This window comes from Armigeres subalbatus, chromosome 3, assembly GCF_024139115.2.
Source record: "Armigeres subalbatus isolate Guangzhou_Male chromosome 3, GZ_Asu_2, whole genome shotgun sequence".
Classification (NCBI taxonomy): domain Eukaryota; kingdom Metazoa; phylum Arthropoda; class Insecta; order Diptera; family Culicidae; genus Armigeres; species Armigeres subalbatus.
The window spans coordinates 179,723,820-179,743,751 of NC_085141.1; the positions used below are offsets into that span (position 1 = coordinate 179,723,820).

General features: G+C 38.2%; 1 protein-coding gene across 3 annotated transcripts in view; it reads right to left on the reverse strand.

Moving 5' to 3' along the window:
• Positions 1-584: 584 nt before the first annotated feature.
• The window catches only part of LOC134227372 (fasciclin-2), a 332,520-nt gene continuing 313,172 nt past the window's right edge, over positions 585-19,932 (reverse strand). The window contains exons 8-10 of one of the 3 annotated variants that reach the window (XM_062708788.1): positions 15,341-15,542; positions 13,885-13,965; positions 585-2,237 (exon numbers count right to left, since the gene is read on the reverse strand). In XM_062708788.1, the coding sequence (XP_062564772.1) occupies positions 2,108-2,237; positions 13,885-13,965; positions 15,341-15,542 (413 nt within the window). In that variant the 3' untranslated portion in view covers positions 585-2,107. Of the gene's footprint in view, positions 2,238-13,884; positions 14,002-15,340; positions 15,543-19,932 lie in introns of all 3 variants that reach the window. The other 2 variants (XM_062708787.1, XM_062708789.1) reach the window with 2 other exon arrangements.

The window sequence follows — 19,932 nt, forward strand, 5'->3', positions numbered from 1 at the left end:
AAATGTTTGGAGTACCGTAGATATTCTGGGAATGTTGTAGTTTGTATATACTGCTGTAATGATGTTCCATGGGGCTTCTGCAAGTAACACACAAGCTCGGGAACTTATGAATTACTCTGTTGATCTTGTAGACCTCCAAGATCTGAGCTCAAGAATAGTTTGGAGTACCGTTGATGTTTTGGTAACACTGCGATTTGATAAAAAATAGTTTAATTATGTCTTAAGTAGCATTGCCAACTTCAATTTAGAATTGAGGCCCCGTAAAACGCTTTGTTGTTTATGTAGATCATCAAGATCTGAACTCAAGGAAGGTTTGGAAGCCCTAGAAGATCTCAAAAAAAATATTTTCCCCCATATTTCTACTTTTTCATGGTCCATAGTCAAAAAATGTCCATAGTAGCCCCAAGGCTTAGAGAGGTCATACACTTATAAAGTAAGGACTTAAGGAGGGGAGGAGGAGCTGAAAACCCGAAAAATGACTTACGTAATTAATGTACCGCATAGAGTCAAGCCTCGAGGTGAAAAGTATCCACAACCAGCGAAATATTGTGATATTGTTTAACTCAATAAGAAAATATGATATGCAAATTTTAATTAAAAACGTATATTTTCAGCAGTTTATTACAATTTAGTAATTCTGATTATGTTTAAAATAACATAATGCATTCATATGTATAATTTAAAAGAGGGACTAACTAAAGTAAAACTAAGTATACTATAAGACACTAAAACTAATAGTACTTCTGATCTACCTCACGATTTCCTGTTTTCAGATGAGATCTAATTATAATCATTCTGGGAAATAAAATTGTACACTGAAGAACGCTTAACTAAGTCATGACTGAATCTCGTGTTGGATGACTGGTTGGTTGGCTGGATTTAAAACATACAATAATTCGATTGGTCCGCTCCAAGCTGCTACGACAATAAGGAGCTCAAAAGCATTTATTAGTAGTATCAAAAGCACTATATGTTGTATGTAAATATGGCAGTCAATTGATAGACGAAAATGCTGTGGACTTGTTCGCCGATCAAATGATCTTAGCGGTTTGGGTGATTTGTTTCGTTTTCTTTGTTTGTCACGGTAATAGATGGGTTGCATTAAAATTATCTTTAAGTTACGAGTATAGACAATCTCTCATCTGTACACTGTTGATGATTGATACGTTTGCTTTTAGTACATTAACTTTACAGAAGCTTAACAAAAATAGGTAGATTGTATACTGCAAAAGTATACTGAATAAGATTATCAAAGGCTAAGCTGTTGTTCTTTGGGTCAAATATACGATGACGATACGGCTTCATTAGGTTTGCTTAGACAGAAGCCCAGATTACACGATGCTCGATAAGTAACTACACCCAAAATACAGACTTATTTTTATTCTCTGTCATACTTCTTTTAAAGTACTTTTCGCTTGTGGTTTAAGAATGTTGCGCCGTAATTAGTACTATCAATGTAATTGTTTATAATCTCGCAAAACATAATCTTCACAATTAACTGTATTGTTTGAGCTCCAGAATGACTCATGTTTCAAAATCTTACGAAGCCATAGCACACGAGTCTAGCATCATTTTCTTTTCGGTTTGTATGTTAAATTAGCATTTACGTTTTAATTATCAGATTTTTATCGGAGATGTAGTAGCAAGGCTCGAACAAAGAATAATTCAGCTCCACATGTAATATTGATCTTGCCCGATCCTTGGTCTTATGTCCGTTGAAGTTTTTTTTTTCATGTCATTCTTTGGTTGTAGAAATTTTCATTTCAATTATGTCCATTTGCATCAAAATACTGTCCATCATTGCCCTTATCGAGAGCATTTGTTTGTCATTTCCCTCCAAAAACGTTCATGTATAAAACAGTGAGTTCGCATTTTATCCTAATCCTAGCTGCTAAATATACACGATTTTATAAAGTTTTCCGCTTGAAATTATTATCAGTTGCAAATCTCTCTTCTTTTGTCTACTGCAAAATGCTCTTCCCGTACTTCTACACGAGTGCGCTGAAGTGCATACCCTGATGATAACAAATTACTCCACCCTCGGATCCACCCGTTGTCCATTCAATTCAGTTAAATAATCCAGTGCCGTCCTCATTCACCGGATCGATTACACGGCGGAATTTTTGCCAATGATTTCGCCGCTTCGAATTTGCACGCCCCTGCCGTCAAATTCCACAGATGAGTTCATTTTCCCTCCTACATCCGGCGACGTGTTCAACGGTTGTTTTTCATCCTCCCTGTTGGCGTTGGCGAACAGTTTGCGTAGATCGGTGAAAACGGGAAGAAATACGAGAAAATCAAAAATGTTAATATGTTAAAATGGAGATTATTGATGCTTTGATAACACGCTTTATGAAGGGTAACCAATCGGATGCAATTACCAAAATGAAAAAAAGCAATGATATTTCTACTAAATTAAGGGACATGCATGTGTTTTAATTTACTGTTTTAGTTGATATTGTAAGTCTATTAAGATGAGAAGTACATAGAAAGGTGGATCCATGTATGGGGCTATGATATTTTGTAATGAAAAACTTGTTAATCGTTAAACGGCGTGGAAAAAATCTTCTGAATTTCCCAGAAAGTTGTAACCTGGTCTCTTTGCTTGGCGACTGTGGCATGCAATCATTGTCTCCGCGTACTGAGCATCATTGTGCGCTCACAGCCTCGCCAACCGACAGAGAAGTTTCAGTCAAATGCAGTACCTATGTCAACCACTACACTGAATTCCAACATGCACAACAGAACAACAAGCCATCGGGTTGATCGTTGTCAATTATCGATCGATCGCGCTGCATGCCTCACAGCATGCCCCACGTTGGGCGCCATTTGTCATCCACCCTCGGACCCCAGTCCAAGGGGGCGCATGAGACATGGAGACAAAAATACAGTAAACTAGAAAAAGGTGTCACAGGTTTGATCCCCCGACCCTAAAACATGACCTGTAACAAGAATCTGGTTCGATATGCAAAGCAGAACCACAACTAAGTACTTGACGAGCCATCCCAACTCAGTCAAAAATGTCAAATGGCTGTCAAAAATCGAATTTGAAAATCATCGGAGAAAATTGATCCCACTCCAAGAACTTGCTTTGGTAAAAGTAGAAAGGTGTTCTCTGATTTTTCAAATATTTTTCCTCACAAATACGCCGATTTTCGAATTTGCTGTGCTTATTCATGAACGATTTTTAGTATGAAGTTTTACAGCGCATGCAATCTTAGAATTTGTGGACACTTGATCCTCTTTCTATGATATCTAGCCAATAATTTTTTTTTTCAAATCTACACAAAAATAATCGCCTAAGAAAAAAAATTATATTTTTTTAATTTTTTCGTCAAATTTCTAAACATCTTCTATATAATAAAAATGAAATGGTCTGTATTCGTATCCGCATAACTCAAAAACGGCTGGGTGTAATATATATGTTCGTAATTCTTTCCGACGGGTTTATATAATATTTTCTCATGCTAAAATCACGGGTAAAGCTGACTAAACCATGGAAAGCTAAAATAAGGAATCGTATGAGCATTTTGCATGCGTAGCTCAGAACGTACTTTCTCGCCTACTATGCAGGACAACGTCTGCCGGGTCGACTATTACATATTAATTACATGTTTACATATTTATGGCTTTGTTCTGTAAAACAATTATAGCATTTGGTCTTTGTTGGAAGAAGTTCTTTCGGTTTGCACACCAGCTTGATCAGATCAAGTTGTATACACGCCAGAGAGCTATTATATAACTTAATATGTTTACTCCTGAAGACGTAGAGTATATCGATCTGGAAGTGCAGCGGAAACTAGGTGGAGGAGGCAAGCAAGTGGTTGTTATAAGGACGCGTTAAATTTCACGACATAAATCGATAACTCAAACACCATCAGCGCTAGCGTTTTGAAATCTTCAAAAGCAGGGATTGAAAAAGTGTTGTATGGCGAACTTCTAGCGCTATTTTTCCCCTACAACTTTGTCTAGGGGTACATTGCTCTATGTCTAATATTTACAGCGTGAAACACTAGTACCATTTAATATACTACATGATAATTACACTTATTGAGATTTTTTTCCATACCATTCCGATCACTCACCTTCATCTACCTGTGATGTAATCGGCAAAAGCTTCCTAGAATGTTCGTTTCCCTACACACGATCTCTGTACTGATCTTATACCTAGTTATAAGACAGCAAGAATCTCGCAATAGTCGGTCGAATACAAACCACAGTCAAAATCGCATGTGTTATTTCTAGTCCGTATAACAAGTGAGCAATAAATCCATTCGTCGTATCGTAAAATTCACCGCGTTAAGTGAATTCCGAACAGTTGCCATTATGGTGTTAAGCGACAAATTATTTGCAATGTATTTTTTAAATCTTTAAAGTTAGGAGATTATATTATTCTACAAAGTTGTAGAGCATTTAATTCTAAGCTTCTTCTTCTTCTTCAATGGCTCTACTTTCCATCTGGAACTTGGCCTGCTTTTCAGCTTCTATTAGCATTTCCTCAGTTATTAATTGAATGCTTTTCTATGCCCGCCATTGGATGAGTATGTATCTTGTGTGGCAGGTACAATGGATACAACTATGCCCATTGCCCAGAGTGTCGAGAACATCCAAGACCGGACCGAGAATCGAACTCGCCTTCCTACGCCTTTGCTCGCAAGGCTACTGGAGACCCTGGAGACCCGAATTCTAAGCATTTTTGCTTAATAAACATTTATTTTATCTCATATAGGTACTGTTTTATGACAAAATTACTATATTTCGATAGGGTGGTCCCGAAAAAAATAGTTTTTGGCTTCCACTTTTATCAATTCAAATTATTTTCTTAAGAAAATTATTTTGAGCTTTTTAGTGGAATGTCTTCACTTGTCATAAGACGAGTTTGTACAATCCCATTTAATTCCACCACTTAATTGTACTTTGACAGGTAAGTATTTCGACCTCAACAGTAAGGTCGTCTTCAGTGTCTCGTACTTGACTCGACTTTTATTTTCAAAAACTTTCTTGGCATCGCTTCACGGTCTTTGAATAGCGCATGTTTTGGTTACATAGGATGGTTGATAGTTTCATTTTCAAGCATATTATAAGCGTTTTTTAATGAAAAAATGATATTTTCTTGAGCATTCTACTGCAGCGAGTAGCAAATATTAGCAAAAATTTTAATCGTAATTTGAAACTATACATTCGGGCCCACAAAATCCATGATATTTCATTTGTCCATATTTGTCCGCTTTTGTTTGGTAATCATATTAATTTTGTATGAAAAATCAGCAATTCCATGGGATTTACATATACCATATCTCTTTTTGGGGGGCAGCAGGGACTATGTCCAAGGGCTTGACGATCCCTCCCCAGGCCATCTGCGAGTTGTGGCGCCTGCCTAGGATGTGGTGGGGTTTGACAGTGGGCCTTGTTAAACCTCTATAAAAAGCTTGCATGAATCCGCAAGTAGGCTTCGCCAAAGCGACCGTGTGCCGCTCAAAGCGCACAAGCCCAAGTCTTAGAGTTAGGTGGGACGCTAAGCAGCCCTGACACGACGGCCCTCCGACGAGACAGGAGGTTTGCGCAGGCCCAATAAGCTGCCTTTAAAAACAACTATTACGAACGACATAGAAGATAATACGACTCGATACAATCGGCAACGACCTAGGCGACGAATAAAGGATCACGATTGGAAGCTTGGAACATGGAACTGGAAGTCGCTAGGCTTCGCAGGTTGTGACAGGATAATCTACGATGAATTACATCCCCGCAACTTCGATGTCGTAGCGCTGCAGGAAATCTGCTGGACAGGACAGAAAGTGTGGAAAAGCGGGCATCGAGCGGCTACCTTCTACCAAAGCTGTGGCACCACCAACGAGCTGGGTACCGGCTTCATAGTGCTGGGAAAGATACACCAACGCGTGATTGGGCGGCAGCCAATCAGCGCAAGGATGTGCAAGCTGAGGATAAAAGGCCGTTTCTTCAACTATAGCATCATCAACGTGCACTGCCCACACGAAGGGAGAAGAAAGAAGCGTTCTATGCGCAGCTGAAGCAGACATACGATGGATGCCCACCGCGGGACGTCAAAATCGTCATCGGTGACATGAACGCACAGGTAGGAAGGGAGGAAATGTATATACCGGTCATCGGACCGGATAGTCTGCATACCGTATATAACGACAACGGCCAACGATGCATAGAGTAGAGTGGGGCAAGAGTGCGCGTGGGGTAAGAGTACGTTTTCGATTTTTTGAAGTAATAAAAAAAGATAAACTAGCAGCACTGCATCAGTTTAACAGGTATTCTGGCCAACTATTATCATGTGTAATTGTAAACGATTTGAATAAACAACAAAGGAGATATGGAGTTAGATCACTTTTTGGTCATTTTGTTAAAAATAATTGGATTTCCGCAACTAGTATTTCATTACCATATATAATATACGTTCAATCAGGTGAACATTATACCATTTCGATAACCTATTGTATAGAGTACTTTATGGTACAGAACACCGATCCGGTTGGTTTTCCAAGAAGTCAAAACCATTACTTGAATAATTTTTGGGACTGTGGGGTAAAAGTACGCAGGAATCGGTGGGGCAAGAGTACGCATATGAATCTTCAAGTTATGATGTCAAACCCGTATCTCCGGCCAAATTAAGACTTCTTCCAAAGCGTAAAGATCCACAACTAAGAAAAAAGGGACAGAATTCGAAATTATCACAAGTTTTTAGGATAAGTTGAAGTAATTCGGTGTTAGAAAGGACTTAGCGAGCAAAGCACTGAAGCGACATAATGAAATTGTATTAGAACTTGTTGTACACCTAAACATAGTACGAAAACACAATTTCATCTAAATGATAATTTCATTCAATCAAAAGAAACATTCATAAATTACGCAACGTTTAGCTGGGAGGGGTTGCGAGATGTGTGACGATCCATATAATTTTTAGAGGATTCATACAAATAGTGTAAGATAGGGGGGGAGGGGTAATGAAATAGCCAAATTTTACGTTACGTGATTGGTGGACTTTCTTTAAGGAAAATGCCTTTGTATACGCCACGCGAAACCGGATATATATTTTTACCTTTGTATTTTTTTGTATATATAAAAAACCCAGATTAATCCACCTAGCGGTGATGGTGCCTTTCTCGTTTATTTCGAATTAGTATATGAGTTAGTTATATGAAAAAAAGTATTTTGGCCATAACTTCTAAGCCCATAGTCCGATCGGGTCAATTTTCAATAGGAAACAATGGGACAGGATTCTGCGTCGAATGCAACCTGTTGCCAGCAAATCCGCTAAGGGTAAGTGCCTGAAAAATGGGCTAGACTTTTCCACTCGTTGTTGTCTAAAAATAAAGTATTTTGACCATAACTTCTGAGCCCATAGTCCGATCCAGCCAATTTTCAATACGAAACAAAGGGACAAGATTCTGCGTCGAATGCAACTTGTTGCAAGCAAATCCGTTAAGGGTAAGTTCCTGAAAAGTGGGCTAGACTTTTTGCAAACTTTTGCGCACATACACACACATACACACACACACACACATACACACACACAGACATCACCTCGATTCATCGAGCTGAGTCGATCGGTATATAACACTATGGGTCTCCGAGCCTCCTATAAAAAGTTTGTTTTTGGAGCGAACATATAGCCTTTACGTATACTTTGTATACGAGAAAGGCAAAACAATGGTTTTTCGTATGAAAGTGCACATTTTTAGGACCCCCTCCCCCTTTGAAAGTTACGTAATCTTTAAACATTCCCTAATATATGCTCATTAAACATCAATTGTGTTAATATATACTTAAAACACATGATTGGATAAATGCGTACTCTTACCCCACCCGATGCGCACTTTTACCCCACCGGTGGGGTAAGAGTGCGTTTTTCACTTGTCTTGCAATAAGGGTTCTACTAAAAGGAATCTCAATAATTTCAATATTTTTTCCACTGGGTAACATAAAGGAAGAGTAAATGAATCATCGACACTGATTTGATATGCAGAAGCTTGCTTCATAAGAGCCACATGATCGATTGAAAACTAAGTGCGTACTCTTGCCCCACTCTACTCTAAACTTTGCAGCCACCCGCGGAATGATAGTCCGAAGCACTTTCTTCCCCCGCAAGAATATCCACAAGGCCACATGGAAATCACCTAATCAAGTAACGGAAAACCAAATCAACCACGTTCTAATCGACGGTAAATTCTTCTCCGACATCACGAACGTACGCACTTACCGCAGTGCGAATATTGAATCCGACCACTACCTGGTTGCAGTATGTATGCGCTCAAAACTCTCAACGGTGATCAACACGCGTCGGAGTCGTTCGCCGCGGCTAAACATTGGGCGGCTACAAGACGGTAGACTAGCCCAAGACTACGCGCAGCAGCTGGAAGTGGCACTTCCAACGAAAGAGCAGCTAGGCGCAGCATCTCTTGAAGATGGCTGGAGAGATATTCGATCCGCCATTGGAAGCATCGCAACCGCTGCACTAGGCACGGTGGCTCCGGATCAGAGAAACGACTGGTATGACGGCGAATGTGAGCAGTTAGTTGAGGAGAAGAATGCAGCATGGGCGAGATTGCTGCAACACCGCACGAGGGCGAACGAGGCACGATACAAACGGGCGCGAAACAGACAAAACTCGATTTTCCGGAGGAAAAAACGCCAGCAGGAAGATCGAGACCGTGAAGAGACGGAGGAACTGTACCGCGCTAATAACGCACGAAAGTTCTATGAGAAGTTGAACCGTTCACGTAAGGGCCACGTGCCACAGCCCGATATGTGTAAGGACATAAACGGGAACCTTCTTACAAACGAGCGTGAGGTGATCCAAAGATGGCGGCAGCACTACGAAGAGCACCTGAATGGCGATATGGCAGACAACAGTGGCGGTATGGTAACCCGAGTAGCACACTTGTTACATATCGGTCACTGTGACTCATATGCGACCAAATTCAGTCACATTGGAGTTGCTGCAACCTAATTGATGTGAACTGTGCTACTAGGGAATGAACCTAGGAGCACGCGCGCAGGACATACGACTGCCGGCTCCGAATCTCCAGGAAATCCAGGAGGAGATCGGCCGCCTGAAAACAACAAAGCCCTTGAAGTTGACCAACTACCAGGGGAACTGTTTAAACATGGTGGTGAGGCACTGGCTAGAGCGCTGCACTGGGTGATTACCAAGGTTTAGAAGGATGAGGTTCTGCCGCAGGAGTGGATGGAAGGTGTCGTGTGTCCCTGTCCCATCTACAAAAAAAGGCGATAAGCTGGATTGTAGCAACTTCCGCGCAATCACATTGCTGAACGCCGCCTACAAGGTACTCTCCCAAATTTTATGCCGCCGACTAACACCAATTGCAAGAGAGTTCGTGGGGCAGTACCAGGCGGGATTTATGGGTGAACGCTCTACCACGGACCAGGTGTTCGCCATACGTCAGGTATTGCAGAAATGCCGCGAATACAACGTGCCCACACATCATCTATTCATCGACTTCAAAGCCGCATATGATACAATCGATCGGGACCAGCTATGGCAGCTAATGCACGAACACGGTTTTCCGGATAAACTGACACGATTGATCAAAGCGACGATGGATCGGGTGATGTGCGTAGTTCGAGTTTCAGGGGCATTCTCGAGTCCCTTCGAAACCCGCAGAGGGTTATGGTGATGGTCTTTCGTATCTGCTATTCAACATCGCTTTGGAAGGGATAATACGAAGAGCAGGGATTAACACGAGTGGTACAATTTTCAATAAGTCCGTCCAGCTATTTGGCTTCGCCGACGACATAGTTATTATGGCACGTAACTTTGAGAAGATGGAGGAAGCCTACATCAGACTGAAGAGGGAAGCCAAGCGGATCGGACTAGTCATCAACACGTCGAAGACGAAGACATGATAGGAAGAGGTTCAAGAGAAGACAATGTGAGCTACCCACCGCGAGTTGGCATCGGTGGTGACGAAATCGAGGTGGTAGAAGAATTTGTGTACTTGGGCTCACTGGTGACGGCCGAAAATGACACCAGCAGAGAAATTCGGAGACGCATAGTGGCTGGAAATCGTACATACTTTGGACTCCGCAAGACGCTCCGATCGAATGGAGTTAGCCGCCGTACCAAACTGACAATCTACAAAACGCTCATTAGACCGGTAATCCTCTACGGACGTAGCCAGAATGTCGGACAGTAACCCGGTGAAAATGGTTCTCGACAACGATCCGACGGGCACCAGAAGGCGAGGTGCGCAGCGGGCAAGGTGGATCGATCAGGTGGAAGATGACTTGCGGGCCCTCCGTAGAAGACTCTTATATACCGCACAGGCCACTTCGGCCTTAGTCTGAATAAATAATAAAATAAATAATAGGAGCTCGGGGCATATCGACACGGATTTAGCTTGGCAATAATCCAGGCATTTAGTAGCCAAATTTACATGTTTATATACCCAAAATAATCGTCAGCTCATCAATTTCTCGAAACTGACCTCAGATTAATGATCAGCCACACCTACACTCTGTAATCGACGGTGGTCAATTGGCCCCTTTTATATGGACGGAAATTGCACAACAAAACCACGTAACTTCGATTTGACTACTTTTTTTTCTGGAAAATGTGCTAAAATTATTTTACATATCATGGAAAACGTTATGCTCCAATAGTCTTGCATTCTTGAATTCAGATGTTTTGTGAATAACGCATGGTACAAAATCAATAACAACCCATTATATCGATGCAACAAAGACCCTTAGAGGTCATGCGAATTATTTATGATTCTGTAATGTCCAAACCGGATGTGCCAAACAAACGGGATTTTTTTTTTTCTGAACACTAAGTCATGATGAGTTGCTGTCAATTTTCTACCGAGTTTAGTTGACTTGGTAGAACAAGCCTCCGAAGAGGCTTGATTATCGTATTTGGTTATTTCTAGATAAAAAATCATACGCATAGTCTTAAAGGCTTGAATGTACATAACAGATTACTATCGATTTTGTTCCGGACATAGTTGACCTGGTAGACCGAATACAGAGTGTAGGTGTGGCCGATCATTAATATAAGGCCAGTTTCAAAAAATGAGCTGACGATTATTTTGAGTATATTAACATATCTTCTTCTTCTTACTGGCATTACATCCCCACACTGGGACAGAGCCGCCTCGCAGCTTAGTGTTCATTCAGCACTTCCACAGTTATTAACTGCGAGGTTTCTAAGCCAAGTTACCATTTTTGCATTCGTATATCATGAGGCTAACACGATGATACTTTTATGCCCAGGGAAGTCGAGACAATTTCCATTCCGAAAATTGCCTAGACCGGCACCGGGAATCGAACCCAGCCACCCTCAGCATGGTCTTGCTTTGTAGCCGCGCGTCTTACCGCACGGCTAAGGAGGGCCACATATACTCAAATATATTAATAAACATTTTATTTGGCTGATAAATGCCTGGAATATTGGCAAGTCAAATACGGATCGATATGTCTCGAACTCCTAAGTGTAAGTTTTTTGGGCACTGCAAGAACGTTAATCTTTGAAGTAAACATTTCAAATTCAGGCAAAATACATATTGAAGAAAATGAGTTTCCAAACAAAACGTCGAAAACTGTACCTCAAACAATGTTCGGCTAAAATTGAATTAAAACTCACATCAGGAGAGTGACCCCAAACTTATGACCGGTTCACCATATAGTGGGAGAGCCTAAGCTTTCGGCCGATGCATACCATGCATTTGAGTAAACATTGTGGTTTTTAAAAATAAAACAAATTTTTTCCACCGAAATTTCATCACTGCCTCTTAAAGATGATTAAAAATGGGTTCCATTCCACTTTTTATTTAGAAATTTGGTAAATTCAATTTCGAGAAAAAGTCAACATATTTTTACTACATAAATTTAAGAAAAATGTGTATCTTAAAGTAATATTTTAGTAGATAAAAAACTAAAAATTGTTCGTATCAAACACCTACGGTGCAAGATATACTTATACTCTATGTACTGAGCTAACAATACCCGAAATCGGATGTAAGACGGCAAATATACGGCCAAAAACTTTAGCCTATTTTTTCGAGAATGAACCCAAACTTTTGGCCGGGAGTGTATGTTTGGATTCTTGATCGCATTCTGCTCACCTCACAGTATAAACATTCATGAAAAATAGCATAGAATCTATCCATTAAATTAACCCTTAAATGCGCAATGTTGTTTTAAAACAACAAACCGAAAATACGTTTAATGTTAATGATTTTAATGGTTGTTCACGTTGAAAATATTTTCGACGATTTCTAAAAAAATCGCCTTGCGCCTTTAAGGGTTAAAATTAAAAAGCTAATAAACGAGTTAAGATGCTAGTCAGGCTTTAGTGAGAATTTGACGGCAAGAAGAAATTAAGAGCAACTATCGAGCTAACAAGCCTTAGGAGTTCATTTGCTATACATCCATCAGTTTACTATAAAGCAACCTCATCGACGAGTACCCAAATCGTACTTCATGAAATTTTACGAGAAAAAGTAACCAAGTCACTAAAAAGTGACCCGCCACTAGGCCTGCAAAGGGTTCTTCAGAGGATTTTCCAAAGGAATCTCTGGAGGAATGACAAAAGGATTTAATGGTGTAATTTTCTAAATTATACCTGGAGGGAATTCCTGGATTGGAATGAAATTCTGAAGGATTTTCAAAAGAAATTATCGAAGGAATTCCTGGAGAAATTTCAGAATAAACTCTCAAAATAATTTCCAAAGCAAAAGATTTCGGAACGATTTTGAAAAGAAATTTCTAAAAGAATTGTTATTTCTGAATGAATTTTGACAAGAATTTTCAAAGGAATTTCCAATAGAATTTTTGGAGAAATACCTATCAGAATTTCCAAAGAAATTCAAAGATTTATCAAAAAAAAAATTCTTTTGGAAAGAACCCTCTAGGAAAATCAGTTTTTTTCAGAGCAATTTTAGGGTATATGATTGAATTTCAGGCAAAATATTCGATTTGATTGGTCACCATAGTGCTCCACTCAGCTCCAACAGGAAATCGAGTTTTGCAGCAAAAAAAATACTATTTTCGAACAATCTTGTTTGGTAAACTTGGTACAATAGTCAAATCGGAATGTTATAGTGCTCAATTGATTATGGTAATGATTGTTATTGGCAATGAAAATTGAGAAAACTATTTTATATGGCCTTTACATTTTGCAGCATCAAGTTTTATACTTTGCCAAAAAATGATTATAGTATTCATAAGATTCAATGTATGAAAAAGAATACAGAATAAAATCCAAATAACAATGAGTTAAAAATTATATACATACATAGTAAATTAAATTAATTTTGGAATTCCCTTTTCATTTTTTTCCCGGAAACCCCAAGTGGATCCGGGGGTGGCTATGCCCTTATTTACGCCAAGGCCTGATACTGATTCCAAAATATATCATCAAGCAAAATGGGCCTTTGTGCGTTCAACGAACAATTCCATTTTTTAACAATAACAACAAACAGGAACGTGACCGTTGATTTAAAAAAAAATATTCTCACATGGTCGCGTGACTTACTCGACGGATCCTCATCATGCGTATTCACCATTCATGCACGGGTTCTATTTGCTAAAAAAAATAATACAATGCAGAGCTTAAAAGTCACACGCTAGGTAACGGCAACCAATTTTCGTTAGCTTTCGATTGTTTGTATTTTCATGCTTTCACTGTCAGCTGCTTGGAACTGGGAAAAGCTCTGCGAAAAATGGTTCTCGTTTTTCCAACCAACTCGACATAATACCGGCCACCACACTGCAGGTACTTATGGGTACCGGCGGCGGTGGCGAACAAACGAAAAAGAATACTAAATAGCTTGAAATAATAGTTGGCAAGTCGGAGCAGTTAAAAAGCGTTACGAAAGGGATTATTCTTACATCGGTGTGGTTGCACCGAGCTTCACGATCGGCGGTGGCAGCGGCGACGGCGACGGCGGACGTTCCTTGATGAGGCTGCCACTGCAATATGGTAGCGGAAAACGCCAACCGTATAGACTGTATTGTGGTTATAAAGTAGCGGATTTTTTTTGGTTTTTGTGTTTGTGGTTGGTAGTTTTGCGGTTTTTTTTTGGTTTGCACGGATGTTTTGGGAGCGAAATTTGTTTGTGATGGAATGTGGGACGAGAAAGAATTATTACGATGATGATGGCACAATGATGGGGTTATTTGCTGTTTTAATGCTTACTACACTGGTGCAAGAAAGGGTCAAGTGGGGGAACGGATGAGTGGTTATTTACAGCATACATAGGAAACATCATCAACTTTTCTGGTTGAGTTCTTGTTTATTTTACAATGGTTAGCAAGGTACACTACATGCTGTGAATTGGGAATTAGTAGCAGGTAAGATTTTGTGCTAAGCTCTGCTCAGTGTGTTGAAAAGTTGATTCCTTTCTCTGTATATCCCAAGGCGATAAAAGACCATCTGGATGTTGTTGGTTGTTGGCTTGATTGTTGAATGCCGGTTAGTTTAAGCCACCACTGAAATATGGCTGGACTGTTGGTATTGTTCTCATTTGGGGTTTATCCTCCAGACTCTCTGAAAGTATGGCTCAGTCATTGTTCTGTAAGTCAGTTTGTTCTCAAAGCATTTCACAAGCAATAAGCATAGAACATTTTCTGGATTCAATTTTCTATTCTGATAATTCTAAGAAATTCTCAAGGGATTAAGCAAGAATATGAAACTATGATTGATATCTACATAGACAGTTATTCTGTACGAAACTTTTTGTACTTCATTAAAAATATGCATCTAAATAATGACTAACAAAAATGTCGAAAACATCTTTGAAAACATAAAATCTGTTGAGAGGAATGTATATTTTATAATGAAAATTTGTTGTAGCTAAAACATCGCGTTTGAAGTCCACAATACAATACATATCGAAAATCACTTTCTGAAATGAGTTTTTGGCAAATGAGTCAAATTCTGACTAAATGATTGAAACCATCCCTTCATAATTTTATCGAGTTACAATTGTAAATAATCTTTATTTCTTTATTGTAAGTCAGGTAAAATCTTAAACATTAGAATTGAAGAAAGTGATTTATTTTCAGTATTAAATGGTTTGACAGAACAAAAAAACTGATGGTTTTCATTAAGTTCTACAAATCCTTTTATCGCTTCTCCACTGGCTCTAAAACCAAAGATATCAAATCGCTAACAATAGAATGAACAACCGTTGAAATCTATTATCGAACCATGTTTTCGTTGGAAAAGCTCGTTCGTTCCATCAAGTTCCACCAACAACATCAATGGCCTTTTATCCGGTAAACTAATTAAATCAGATTGTAGCTTTCTTTTTCTATTTCGTTCCGTCGATCAATCACTACTCACCTTCCCAGTTTCTCCTCGTCTCCCAGATCGGACGGTGACCGTTTCGTTCTCCTGCACATCGTGGCCAGCAGGCCGAGATTTCCTATCAGGCAGCACAGAATATCGATGACCAGTAGGAGCAGCAGGACACAACCGACGACGATTCCGATGACTGCCGCCGACGAAAGAGCCCGGTCATCAACTCGTAACACCACGTCGATACCTATATTTATTCGATTTGTCACCGCACACGATAGCAAAAAAAGCAGAGGAAACGGAGAGAAGTGGAATGATTGGAAAAAAAATGTCATTAGTTTGTGCTCCAGTTCTATTTATTTGACAAATTAAATCTAGGAAGAAATAAAACAAAAATTTGGCAAACAGCCGAAGGAAAATTGAAAATGAGAGAGAATTAAAAAAACGGAAATTAATTACTAAGTTATAATTAAATGTACAGCGAAATAGACAGGAGGAAAATAATCCTTCTCCTAAAGAGCGAACGTCAGGGACAGTAGTTCTACACATTCAAAGATAATTCTGTACAAGGAAAAATCATGACCGGTGGAAGGTGTTCCGAAAGCTTTTCTACAGTGTGCAGTGCACCAACACAGGCATCAGGCAGTCCGGTGAAGGGGTTATCAATAGTGGAACTTAAAATTAAATAAACAACTTTTATAATTATATTTCCGTGCACCACCACGATGATGTCACACAAAAAGCATCCCTTTGCGCGCCGGGGTGGGCAACGATTAAAGCTTTTATGTGGAGGAAGGTTCTAAAATGCTCGGTGATACACGTTAGCTTGGAAAAAAAAATCTTTTCAATTTTTAGATTAAACAATAAGTCATTCACAAGTTAGGTACGTTGTACGTAATGCTAAACTGTAAAGTGTGTTCCCTTTTAGCGAAACGTTTAGTTCAATTTTAAAAGTTCACAACAACAAAGCTTGTCAAAAATCTGTTCACGGTTTTTGCGTTTTAATAATGTTTCTGGTCCGAAATTCAGCCCTATGAAAAATAAATTTTTCGTTAAATGAGATTTGTGGTTTATTGGACATTGATATACATATTGGGTTCAACTCTACGAATCAAATAAAAAAAAAACGCATCATCGGAAAAAAATCGCATGAAACTTTTAATTATTTGATTTATTCTTTTATGTTGTTAATTCACAAGCTTTGATATTTGATGGTTCGTTGCACATGTTGTAAATGTCTTGGTAATATGGAAATTGAAGCTGTTTTTCAAATTCAACAATTCTACATTTCTTAAATAAAATCGTCGAGAAATATCAACTCAACATACTTCAAAGACAATTTTAAAAGCTTTGTCGAATAATTCCAATCACGCACAAACAATTTCAATCTTTTTTTATTTCGGCCGATACAAATATTTAATTAACATTTGGTCTCCGGAAGGTCAAGGGAAGGGGTGGTTTTAAAAAATAAATATTAAAATGATAAAATAAAAAAACTCCTCGGATTCATTAAAGAATATTTTGAAAATTCTCGAAATTATCCGAATTTCATTTTATTGCCCCCTCAAAATATTATTTTTGGGCAAAAAAAAATCCTAGGGGGGATACAGAATAGTTTTTAAATGTTTCAAACCGTTCATTGAAAAAATAAATTTAATTACAAAAATTTCATAGTTTGATTAAAATATTACAAAATGTTATTTTTATTTTATTTTTCAAAACTCTAGAGTTGTCGATTTTTTTCTAATAGCAGGGCGATAACGATCAATGCTGCTCAAAATACTGACTTTGATGACCAACGCTGACGAAAAAAGAGACAAAATGAAGCATGCTTTTAATTGCAGAAAAAGGACCAAATGGTGACTTTCAGCCTACAAAAAGTGATGAAAATTTACTGAACAAAGAACTCGAAAGCTTATAAAACTGACGTAGGACCCTTTGTTAGTTCGAAAAACTTGAACCAGAGGAACAAATGAATCATTTGTTTGAGAAACTGCATAAGTCCATTTTACACTATTCCGAGAAAACAACAAAAAACTGTTTTTGAACAAATTTGCACCGAATCTTTCGATTTCTTCAATACAGATCAATAGTTTTTAGCAAAACTCAACACCCTGGGGCACTTTCAGTACAAAAAATGTAAGCAGTACTCAACAATTGCTCTTCAAAGTACGTGGACATATGTAGTTTCTCAAACAAACGAAATTTTTTTCATACATTCCTGAACAAAAATTTTTTTATTGTATTTTTTGCCAGAATACGTATTTTCGGACGAGGATTCAGAATATATAAAAATCTCATTTTGGCCAAAAATGTTACATATGCAGTTTCTCAAACAAACGGTTCAAATGTTGTTAGAAGTCATTAGGGATATTCACTTAACGGCGTAGGCTGCTGCGTATCTGTTTATAGAAATGATTCATAGGCGATTTGAAATACATATGTCCCTGGTGATTGTGTATGAAACATTTCTATAATCAGATATGCAGCAATCTACGCCGTTAAATGAATACCCCTATTATGAGACTATTGAACAACATTTGTATCAGGGTATATGGCTTTGGCCTACTATGCTGTAGTTGAGAACATTATCGTCGATCGCCGCGATTTTATGTTTCGGTTGATAATTTTCGGCGAGATTTCACATATTGAAGTTCTAACCAAGATTATGCCACCAGACGGCTTGCTTACTTTTGGTTATTACGCTAAGTAGTCAAAAACAACAATAATTGTGCAAGTCGATTGATATATAACTCAATGGGGCTTCAGGCATCCCATCAAAAATACGTATAGTAAAAAACAATTTCAATGATCATCAGTGGGATGTTTAAAAAATTAATTTAATCAAAAATTAATTAAATTGATAAGTTGTCGGTAATATGCAAAAGCTTCTCATCAAATTCTTCTAAATTTTAATAAATTAAAAAAATTTAAATGTTGGAAAATGAAAAAAAAGTCTCTATAAATTGCCGAGAAAAAAATGTTCCAAAATCAAAAAACAATTTGAAAATTTCAAATAGTTCGTTGAAAAATACTTCGAAATAAAAACATATTTTATCTGTACATGGATAATTTCCTTTGCGGTCGGCAACAATATCCTTTACTGTTGCGATGCTTACCATTAAGGTTGACAACTGTAAACGAACAATATGATATACAGTTTCAATAGTTTCTACAAATTAATTAAGTTATGTCATCATAAAAAATCAACCTTTCTAGTGTGAAAATTTTCGATCGACAGTATTGATTTCAGTGTTAGTGTCGAATAGTAATTATGGTTGAGTCGACGGAAAATTATTTGATTACAGCAATGTAAAATCTGACCATATAACATGCTGTTTTTCATAATGCGGGAGGTTTTATCATCATTCTGCTCTTACGAATACCAGAATTCAGAATACATTAAAGTAGTGATCACTAGTCATAAGAGAAGTTGTAACTTTAATAGAAACGTATTTCGACCTCAACAGTAAGGTCGTCTTCAGTGATTCGTAGTTGGTCCTATCCGGGGTTATTTCAGTGGGTCAGTGGGTCGGATGCAGTAATCATTCAAGTGTAAAAAAAAATCATTGAGAGAACCCCTAAAAATTAAGTTCATCACAAACTGATATAGAAAATTGCACCAGAACTTCCTTTTTAGCGATAAAAAGTCCAACAAAATGAGGCTGTTTTCGTTACTACTCCTACCATTTCGGTAGATTAGTATATGTTTAAGGATTATGTCATACCCAAAACTATTGAGACGTCTGTTGCGGAAAGGGCTAACAACGGATTTTCTTTGAAGTGACCGACTCTTTGGGATTCAGCCGAAAAAGGTCAGTTCAATATTTTCGCAACATGGGATATAGAATTAGCAACATTGCATATTTATGAGTATCAAAATTCAGTATTTGTAAAAACAAAGTAAATTTTGGCATCAAATCATAATTCTAGAAATTTTTTTCTTCTATTGGCAGATAAAAGTGAGGTTAAAAACAAAGGATCATCATTTGATAAATTGATGATTCACGAGTTTTGTGCACGAGTTTTTGTGTTTGATAATGAAAACGCTGCTTTGATTCTTACAATTGATGTAATAAAAGAGCATACATTTTGATTCCAGTATTGAAATTTTTCGAAACCTAACCTTACTTTTAATTGCCAATTAGGGACAATTTCAAGGCGCCTTCGCAGGCATCCTAATCGGTAATTTTCAAAAAATCACATGCCATGGCAATATGTGTATCGAACTTTAGTATATTGCAAGACAAGAATTATAATATCCAGTTATGATTTTCGCCATCCTGAGGACAATTTCAAGGTCTTTGAGCAAACCTCCGAAGGCATCGAAATCGGCCACTTTCAAAAATCTCTAACTACGGCAATGTGGGTATCAAAGATACCAATAACCCCACAATTCAATATTGATGCAGGATCGACTGTAACTTTTATATTTATTTTACGCAGTCTTTATTTATAGAAATGAGTTTATTCGTTGCCCAACGTTTCGACACGGGGATTGTGCCTTCCTTAGAAGGACACAAATAATTATCCCTTTGGGAAGACACAATCCCCGTGTCGAAACGTTGGGCAACGAATAAACTCGTTGCTATAAATAAAGTCTGCGTAGCCGTAAAATTAGGTACCACAATTTAAAT